Source organism: Nansenia antarctica (assembly GCF_963989245.1).
Source record: "Nansenia antarctica genome assembly, chromosome: 20".
Lineage (NCBI taxonomy): Eukaryota > Metazoa > Chordata > Actinopteri > Argentiniformes > Microstomatidae > Nansenia > Nansenia antarctica.
In genome coordinates, this window is record NC_137693.1 from 8,391,132 (window position 1) to 8,402,214 (window position 11,083).

The 11,083-nt window shown below is 43.5% G+C and overlaps 1 protein-coding gene across 1 annotated transcript in view; it reads right to left on the reverse strand.

The window, feature by feature from the left end:
* gria1b (glutamate receptor, ionotropic, AMPA 1b) overlaps nt 1–6,647 on the reverse strand; it is a gene marked incomplete at its 3' end in the record, with an annotated part of 41,991 nt that extends 35,344 nt beyond the window's left edge. The window contains exon 1 of the mRNA XM_080549662.1: nt 6,458–6,647. Within this exon, the coding sequence (XP_080405788.1) occupies nt 6,458–6,638 (181 nt within the window). The 5' untranslated portion in view covers nt 6,639–6,647. The remainder of the gene's footprint in view (nt 1–6,457) is intronic.
* Between the last annotated feature and the right edge of the window lie 4,436 nt (nt 6,648–11,083).

Below are 11,083 nucleotides of genomic sequence, written 5' to 3' on the forward strand. Positions count from 1 at the left end.
TCCCAAGTGTCCCCTTTCAGTACTGTATGGAGATGCTGGCAATGCAGGGAATTATAATTCCTTCAAAAAGAACAGCATTTGACATCTGAAGGGAGAGAATATTGTGATCTGTGTCTGGCTAGTGAGAGGGACAAATATAAATATAGACACTAATCTTTCTTCCCCTGCATCCGATTTGCATGAACATTAACAACGCATATCATTTGCTAAAAATACGAAGGCATCCTCGAAACTTGGGGAGAGAAACAGAGCAATCTGCTACCTCCTTCTACGATGCTGGAAAACACTTTATTGGAGGCATGCTATGCAGGTTATGTGATGTCATGTGACTTCTAGGTCACTGTATCATCAGTACAGTGTCGGGGTAGCAGAGGTGATATCATAATGTCTGTATTATGTATTATGATGTCATAATGCCCTGTCTGAGACATGTTTAACTCAAGTGTCTCGTCAAATCTTGAGGGTGTCTTCTTGGCCTAATTAATGATAGAGGCTTGGGTCCTCCAAGCACGAGACCTGGGTTGGAACCTCAACTATGACACATAGGCTACTACTGGGGAATATGTGACACAGTCTGGTGAAAACGTCCGCATGTAGGCAATTCTCAAGTTGCGCAAATGACCAAAAGGCGTGTTAAAGAGCCCACTCAATATAACAGTTTTAGGATCACTAAATAATATAATTTGTGAATTGGATTCACTGTATCGTCTGGGTAAGTGATACATGGCTTGTAAACAAACTTTACGTTTTTTGCGTGTTCAAAAGCAAGGACTGTGTGACCATCTAATTATGTGTAGTTATGTGTTTTTTTATGTCTTTTAAGTTGATGTTCTATCAGCATGTTGTGATGTGCTAACATGTTAGTTGTTCATAGCGATATTCCTTCTTAGCCGCTAGCTACTAGCAGCTGTTTTGCACGTGTTTTGATTCGGAGCAGATTAGAAGAGGAACAGCTTAGAAGAGGAACTGCACATTTTACTGGCTGCTCGAATTTTGCAACAGATGACAAAACAAGGTTTGTTCGAAATAACAGCATGGTGGCAACATTTATTTAATGTTAATTAAAAACGCTGTGTCGGATCCAATTCTGGGATGCTTCTGTTGCCCTGGCGATACACTGCCCCCGCCTTCCTCAGCGCAGGCACTTCGGCGTTCTTGTCTCAGCAGCTGTGAAAGCGCCTCGCATCGGAGAGAGGATCCGCTGTATTGCCCTGCAAGCTAACCTGCAGATTAACCAGACAGAGACAAAAGCAGGCCTCTATCTGTCTAGTGCTAGCGACACATGGCTCTATCGGTTAGCGCCATCAATGAAGGGCTCTATCTGTCTAGCACTAGCAATGAAGAGCTCTTCTGTTAGCACTAGTGACACAGGGCTCTATCTGTTAGCACTAGCAACACAGGGCTCTATCTGTTAGCACTGGCAATGAAGAACTCTTCTCTGTCTAGCACTAGCAATGAAGGGCTCTATCTGTTAGCGCTAGGAATGAAGGACTGTATCTGTTAGCGCTATAGCAATGAAGGGCTCTATCTCTCTAGCACTAGCAACACAGGGCTCTATCTGTTAGCACTAGCGACACTGGGCTCTATCTGTTAGCGCTAGCAACACATGTCTCTATCACTCAAGTGCTCACAACTCAGGGCTCTATTTCTCAAGTGCTAGCAACAAAGGACTCTATCTGTGGAGGCTAGCGACTCAGGGCTCTATCAGGATTAGCGATTCAGCATTCTATCTGTCTAGCACTAGCAACACATGTCTCTGTCTGTCCAGTGTTAGCAACTCAGGGCTCTATCTCTGGAGTGCTAACAACGCAGAGCTCTATCTGTTGGTTCTAGCGACTCAGGACTCGATTCTGTCTCGTGCTAGAAATGCATGACAGCACCGCTGCAGCGGCACAGATAAGAAGGAGATGAGTGTTGGGATCAGCAAGGAGGAGAAAGATTCCAGGGCTCCTACCGTTGTCTCTCTCTCTCTCGCTCTCTCGCTCTCTCTCTCGCTCTCTCGCTCTCTCTGTCTCACCTGCCTGTCACAGCTGCTCTAGAGATTGCCTCACAGGCGTAATAATTCAATTTCCGACCACCTCTGTGTGTGTGTGTGTGTGTGTGTGCAGTTTACAATTTCACCCCGCTTAGCTGTGTTTGTTCATTGTTAAAGAGTTCATTGTTGGCCTTAAAATACCTACTAGACAGGTTTTTAACAGCCTTTGTTGAGAGCAGAGTCATCATCTTCTCTATCAGAGCAGATGTGAGCGCCGGGGCCAGGACCCTAGTCTCTCACATGGAAGACCTAGACAACATCCTCAGGGTTCCAGGGCATTAACACTTGAACAGAGTTCAGTACAGGGGCGTGCGGCTGTGGCGTAGGAGGTAGAGTCGCCGCTGAATGATCACAAGGTTGGCAGATCGGCGGTTCGAGCCCCGGGTGGCCACATGTCAAAGTGTCCTCGGGCAAGACACTGAACCCCAAAATTGCTCCCAGTGAGCGGGCCAGCACCTTGCATGGCAGCTTGCCGCCATTGGTGTGTGAATGGGTGTGTGAATGGGTGAATGAGAGGCCGTTGTAAAGTGCTTTGGAGCAGCAAAAAAGGCGCTATATACTGTAAGTGCAGTCCATTTACCATTTTACATCTCAGGCACGGCTACTCATCACAAAAAGAGCAATTTCCAAATCACCTCTGTTACACTCTGTGAATTAGGGTAATCAGGGACAATAGGTCTTGTGGGACACACGTCTGTGACATCACCCCCATGAAGTGGGGTGATTTCAATCGCAAGACATCCATGCTAAACCTATAGGAAAAGTCTTGTTGACTAGACTTTTGTTAGAACAGAAAATAAACACAGGTGACCCACTTTACCCAATGTCTCAGATTACCCAGATTCACCCTGCATACAAGGCAGTCAAACACGGGTTAATCTAATCCTACTTCCTCCAACTCTACCTACCTACTGCTTCACCTTGGGAACATTCTGCAGAACTGGTGGGGAAAAAATAACAACCAGGGAGTTGTAGGCTATTGGAAGAGAGATACAGATAACACATATGGAAAAACTGATAACATGAAAAAGCTTCCACATCACTCCACAGCCCTCCTGAGAGAGAGAGGGGGAGAGAGGAGGAGAAAGAGAGAGAGAGAGAGATATAGAGAGAGAGAGCAAGAGAGAGTGAGGGAGGGAGAGAGAGAGATAGCGAGAGTGAGGGAGGGGGAGAGAGAGAGAGAGCGAGAGTGAGGGAGGGAGAGAGAGCGAGAGTGAGGGAGGGAGAGAGAGAGAGAGCAAGAGTGAGGGAGGGAGGGAGAGAGAGAAAGAAAGTGTTCGATCACAGTACTTCAGAGGAACAACCTCAAAACCGATGGGACTCCAGGGGTTCCGTCTCGCTCGAATTTCTAAGACTTATATACGAATGAAATGATCAATGCAGCTGCCTGGTTGAGATGGGTAGTGCACCATGGGATCAAGACCAACCTCAGAAAACAGAAATGGAATAGAACGGTCCCCCTGTATCTATGGTCGCCTGCAAGTCAGGAAGCCAAATTGTGTGCCCTTCATGCAGTTCCACACATTCGAGACGCAGCAGTAAACCACAACTTTGTGAAGTTCACTAGCGGTTACTGTTTAAAAGATGGGACAGGATCAAGAGGAGAGAGAGAATCATAAAAGGAGGAGCAAGGAATTTATTATATTTGATTAGAATCACAGGAGTTACTTGGGGACACTTAGCTATGGGACACTGCGCCTATGGCTGTGAGTCATGTCTAGTCACATCCTCGAGAGTGCACATTGTATTTATGCCCCCGAGCAAACACACGCACACACACGCACACACACGCACACACACAGACACACAAGCATGTACTCTCACAGGAACATACTCACACACACACACACACAAGCATGTACTCTCACACGAACATACTCACACATGCACACAAGCACAAACGCATGCTCGCACGCATTCACACAATCACACTCACACACCCACAAACTCATGCACACATGCACAAACTCATGCTCACACGCACTCACACAATCACACTCACACACACACACACACACACACACACACACACACACAAATGCATGCTTGCACGCACACACAAACTCACTCACCCACACACACACACACATACATACACAATAGTGACATTTCCTGTGAGGTTTAGGGTAAAACACTATAGACTATGTGCAGTGCTGTATCCAGGCAACAAGATTGAATCAATGGGTGGGGGGTGGTAGTCAGATGTGTCATGGTGCAGTCAATGACCTTGAAATCCTGGTCCAAGACTGGAGCATACACACACATACACACACACACACACACACACACACACACACACACACACACACACTCAGACACACAAACAAATCAATGGAACATTTGTCCGACTGTGTGAACAACTCACCGGGAAACAACTAAATTCACCCAGTAGAACTAACCACGGTCAAGAGCACATTTTTGCCAGTAAGTGTAACACGTCGCTCTATTTGCTCACCTTGGACTCGTTAAGCAGTTTAACATCTTACAGTATAGAACACACACACACACACACACACACACACACACACGTATACTGGCACACCCACACATACACACACTCACACACTGCACTGAGAGGAGAGGAGAGGAGAGGAGAGGAGTGGGAGAGGAGAGGGAGAGGATATGAGAGGAGAGGAGAGGAGAGGAGAGAGCTTCGTTAAGCACTTAAGATGTTCCACTAGCCTCATCTGTCTGCGAGGGCAATACAGTATAAGCCCAGGTCACAGTCGAGCAGTTACAGATTGAACAGTAGCCTCACGCACCAGGGCCTCCTCTCCCATCGGGGAGCACTCTAGCGATATCTACTCATCCAAGCACAAAATGGCCATTGAGGAGTTTACACAGTTGAGTTTACAGATCCGAAGGAGCCTGGGGAGCAAGATCAACTGCTCCTCCAACCGCTATATGAATACGAAATAACAACACATACGTACAACAACTGTTTACAGTATATATATATATATATATATATATATATATACAAATAAGAGGAAAAAAACATCTTAGTTGACCAAATCTGCACTTTCCATTCTAATCACTATTTCAGTCACTTCCTCCTCAGTCTAAAATGATCAATTGAATATCAACAAGGTATGTATAGATAATATCACTGTCTACGTAATCATGTCTTTTGCACTATGCCACTAGTTGCATATCTCGTTAGATGCCAAACTATGTTTCGTTGTCTCAGTACTTGTACTCTGTCAATGAAAATAAAGTTTAATCTGATCTAATCTAATCTAATAGTAGGCTACTTCAAAAGATGTTGGCCAAGATGCCTACAATCTTTCAATTTTAGTCTATTATAAGTCTACAGGCATCCTTCTTTGCTGTACATCAGCAATGTTGTAGGGCATACATGCAGATGATATACTTATTTGTTATGTATTTATTTATTTTTAAATCTGGCATCTTCCCACCTTTACCACGACACTACAGGACCCTGGGACAGACGCCGCGGCTGCTACGCCAATGCAGCAGCCACACAAGCCAAGACATACTGTACGTACGTGCAGATTGCTAGAATGAAATTCTTTCTACGGCATCTGTTTAAACTTGCACTTTGTATACAAAATCTGTCTGGCCTTCTTTGTATGTAAGGAGGCGTACCCACTGGCTGAGTTTTATCTATAAAACTCTCCTTGGGATGGTCCCAACGTACCTATGTACATATCTATCTAGTAGCAAAAATCATTATAACTTGCGCTCCCAAGCTCACAGAGCTGGGGAAAAAAAGCCTTCAAATACACTGCCCCCTCTGCTTGGAACACCCTCCAGAATTATATTAGATTTAAACCTGGTCTCGTACGATGCCTTTAGTGGACTCTTGAAAGACCTTGAATGGTAAAGTACTAGAGAGTGTCTCTGTACTTAACGCAGCCACCTATGCATTCCTGATACTGCCTTATGTTCAATGTTTTATGTCTGAAACTTAAATGTATCTGTTTTTTATATGCTGCTCTCTTGGCCAGGTCTCTCTTGGAATCTCTCTTGGCCAGGTCTCTCTTTAAATCTCAATTCACCTGGTAAAATAAAGGTATACCGGTAATCAACATTTAAACATTTTTAAAAATTAAAAATGTTATTTTAAAAAGAATCCTGTTTATCTTAACTGACTTGGTTCCGAAGGAAGGTGAGAAGGATACTAGACTTCTTGGCACCAGGCCAAAACCAAAACCCTTGCATGCCAGTGGTTTTATGACCAACTTGTTTTCCTGCAGACTATAAGATTACCATTCATTCCTTTTGTTCCTTCTCCATTGCTGGATGACCACAAAATGTGTGAACAGTCAGTTATGTGGGCCCAGATCGAGCTGAATAAATTCTCTTAATCCAACTTTCCTTTGAGCATCAACTTTTGGATTTTTATACTTCAATATCAGAATTCATCATTACACAGACGGTCAGAATGCTGGTCCGTACCTGAGTCTGAGCTGTACATGTAGACGAACCTGGTCCACTCGTAGTGTTGGATCAGGGCGATGAGAGGGTCCTGGAGCTCAGGCCTCAGTTGGATGACAAACTGGTTGTTGGTTTCGATGGGGAACGAGGGCGTGACGAAGCAGACATGCAGCGCCCCGCAGAACGACATCAGCATGTTCATGGTCTTCCTGTCATACAGGCCGATGATGGCGTAGACTCCCTTAGAGAACTGGGAGCAGACTGTGGAGAGAGGAGAGGAGAGCAGAGGGGAAGAGAAGAGAAGAGAAGAGAAGAGAAGAGAAGAGAAGAGAAGAGAAGAGAAGAGAAGAGAAGAGAAGAGAAGAGAAGAGAAGAGAAGAGAAGAGAAGAGAAGAGAAGAGAAGAGGAGAGGAGAGGAGAGGAGAGGAGAGGAGAGGAGAGGACAGATTCATAAATACAGTAGATCAGGATTATTGGAGCTCTTGGGACTAATGTACAGTATTCATAAAACTAAAATGGCTGATGAAGTTTAACGTTGACCTTTCAATATCTGAATGTCAAATTAGTTGAGTTATGTTATGATGGATCGAAGAGAGTATTCTCCGAAACTCCAAGGTGATTAAAAAATGTGTGTACTCTGCACACGATTGTATTTGTATGAGAACAGAACACACAATAATGGGGGGGTAATGACGTTATTCATCAGGACAAAAACTGCAGTTTCTACAGTATGTCGCTAGCAGTGCAGACGCTCCTCCATTGACGTTTCCATAGGATGTTCTTTTTAGTCTCTGTATCTGCGTATACTTTCATCCTATCTGTTTTTTTTTCTCCTTCTGTCGTATGGCTCCATCATTTGTGCACTCACTGTTGCCTCTCTCTGCAGGTCTTGTATATGTTTGCATTGTATTCAATATGAGAGGAGAGGGAGGTCGCTGCCATAAAATGCTATGATGATAAAGCACTGAGGTAAGAGTGTTGTAAGGGCTACGTAGACACTGCCTGTAGAGGAACCGCTTTGATGTATATCCGATAACACCGCTAGCGACTACGAGGCCTATATCTGATTAAAGTAGACGTGACAGTTAAATGGAGAGAATGAGGAAACAATGCGAAAACAAATCTATTTTGATTTGGTTGATTTTCATTTTGTGATGGTGTTGTTTTTTTATCATATTGTTGTTGTTATCACGATTTTTTGAGCTGATAAAGTGTCTTTGTTGTACATCGTCTTCTTATTGATTAAAATGACAACGAGAGGTTCATTTATCCTCGGAACAAGCAAGCGCCATTTTCTTCCAGTGGCATAGATAAGCGCAACCTGACAAAGTCTTGTTTTATTACTTTTAGATACACATCTCTTCAACGGGAGATACAAGGACAATACCATACCATACACATACAATTCTCTCCTGTTATCTCCTGTTTACCGTAAGTTATAATACAAAGTCCAAAGCACCTGTAATCTTTCCATCTTGTACCCTCCATTTTGGAGTTATTTGATCCAAACTAATGTTAGAACAAACTCTCCTTTCTGGTACTGGACCTTGGGCTGGTACTTGGCTGAGGTCATTGGTGTTGTCACAGTCTGTTTTCAATGCAGGCTTGGTGACTCAGGTGTGTTTGGGAGGTGCAGACTCTCGTATCCTAGCTTTACATCTGTATGTGCAGACTCGTATCCTAGCTTTCGATCTGTTTTGGCCAACTCATATCATTATCATTCAAGCCTGATCAGACACTGGATGTACACCAACTCCTATGATTGTTGTTGTCAAGCTAATGCCGGGTACACACATAAGGATTTTTGGGCCGGTTTTGGCCCGATTTTCGGATGTCTGAAAACAACAGAAAACGCCCGGTTATCAGATGGCTCTTAACATTTTCCTATAACAAAATCCTGTGGTGTGAGGTGTGTTAAGAGCAGTGTTGCCACAGTTACTTTGAAAAAGTATTCTGATTACTGATTACTGATTACTCCTTTAAAAAGTAATCTAGTTACTTTACTGATTACTTGATTTTAAAAGTAACTAAGTTAGATTACTAGTTACTTTTTTAGTTACTATTGGCAGCTGCCTAGGCAAGCGACCCCCCCTCCCCCCCCCCCACCCGCAACATAAAAATGAAAACTGGTTTTGCCAAAACTCACTTTATTTTAACAGTAACTTAAATTACATAATTAAACTTTAAACAATAACTTAAAACAACAAAATAAAGAGTCTTTCTTTGCCTCACCCAACATAAATACTTGTTTTTAAACAATAAAATAAATATAATCTTTATTTAAGTGGGGCTACCCCCCTCAAAACGCAATTTCCCATTTTTCCCCGATTTTGAGATGAGTTGCTCTTTTGCCTCCTAAACATGTTTTCTTTCATATTAGTGACAATACAACGTCGACAAAAACACATTTGGATCACTTCCTATGTAGCCAGGGGAACAGAAAAAGGGGAACAGAAAAAGACACACACCATCAGTGGGATGCCAGCTTTCAGACAAAAGTGATTTCAAGTCTCTAGCCCAATGTATCACCAAACAGCGCTCAATTTAGTCAATCACTGTGACCCACCGTTTAACATTGGCGACCTCCTGAACTTTAGGCTCACTTTTGGGACACTTCCTATGTAGCCAGGGGAACAGAAAAAGACACACACCATCAGTGGGATGCCAGCTTTCAGCCAAAAGTGATTTCAGATCTCTAGCCCAATGTATCACCAAACAGCACTCAATTTAGTCACTCACTACCCCTCCCCACTCAGCCGTTTAACATTGGCGACCTCCTGAACTTTAGGCTCACCTTTGGGACACTTCCTATGTAGCCAGGGGAACAGAAAAAGACACACACCATCAGTGGGATGCCAGCTTTCAGACAAAAGTGATTTCAAGTCTCTAGCCCATTGTATGGCCTCCTGTGGCCAGAATTCATAACTCCCCTCCTGAGTGAGCTAGAGGTCTGGTTTTCACAAATGTCGAACATCTTCGGTCGCGCCTAGCAGAAAAAACTCGACAGAGTACGGGTGCCAAGCCCCTTACGAATGACCTCGTCGAAAACGGTGCGTCTCTGCGCCTCGGAACGGCCGCGCTGACCGAAAAGCATTTAAAAATAACTCAAATTCAGGCTTCTCGGCCTAGGCACTTCAGGTCAAAGTACCGCTGCGTCGCAACCGTACGAGCCACAGACGCCGTTCTAATATTTCCTGAATCGGCTCGGGCCCGCCGAACACATATCCGAGCCCCGACTCGGTTGCGGCGCCAGTACCAGGTTCTGTCCCTCTCTCACACACAGGAGAGGCAGATGTGCTCACACACCAGTACCAGGTTCTGTAACTAGGCTTGACACAAGTGTGTGTGTGTGTGTGTGTGTGTGTGTGTGTGTGTGTGTGTGTGTGTGTGTGTGTGTGTGTGTGTGTGTGTGTGTGTGTGTGTGTGTGTGTGTGTGTGTGTGTGTGTGTGTCTGGCTGGCTGGCTGTAGTTCTGTGTGCTGATTACATGGTGGTGCCAGAGGTTTGTGAGAGAGGGAGACACTTTCTATTCCATAACAGCCACTATTTGTAGCCTGTGTGCATTTCTGTTCAGTTTATGTTATTCAGTTATCAGTCAGGTGTTTAGGATGTTTATTGCTAATGGTTTGATTAGGTTTTGTGTTTGTGAATAGCAGTTTCAAATAAAAATGTTTCATATTTCACAATACAAAACTTTGAGTCTGTTTTCCCGAAAATTTGTTTTTATGTGTTTGTCCACACACTTGTCCACACACAAGGATTTTCCTTGCACCAAAACAGACCAAACTTTCCACATTTCTTCCTATCCATATTCTGCTTCTCTGCACACAAGAGTTTGATGATATATCATTCATAGCCCTGTTTATAGTACATTTTATACCAAAACCATGGCGAAAATAGATTTTTTTATGACTATGGACAGTATTTCCTGATGTATGGGCTGATACGAGGACATAGACACAATCTGCTGTGTGCAAAGTTTGTTTTCTTATGTGTCAACATAAATAAAATAAAAAAATAAAAAAATTGACAAATATGATGGTGTGAGTGATCCTGGAGATTTGGGTCCAATTAGCATCTAATTTGCATAATAAACATAAACAATAATAAATTCAGAAAACTTGCAATACATTTTTTCATAGTTTTTATGTACATAACAAACTGGGAATGTGTTCATAGTGATATCTATTTTCTTTCTTTTTTTGCCTATTGGCAAAGTCTAGGGGGGGTAGCCTCCCCTTAACAGTAACTAGCAAGGAGGGGTTTCACAAAACCTAAAACCTACCCTGACCATTCAGGCTTTTACCACAGGACAATATTTTCTTGCCAGCACAGAGTGTACAACGAACATTTATGTTCTTGTCATCCTTTGCTGACACAAACTCAAAATAATCCCTATATTTCCAGCTATTTAACGCATATCTCTGTTCTCGCTCCATTATACGCTTCTGTTTACACTGTGCAATCAGCGTGGTGATACACGTGAGCGATTCTGCTGCACCTCGTGTTGAAAACGTGATCACTGACGTCACTCCCCAAGACGCGAGAAAAGCAATAAATGTTTGTTTACTATCGAACATTACAAAGAAATACTGCATTTAGCCTAAGTTATGAGGTAGTAACGCAATAGTAACGCACAGTCACTCGA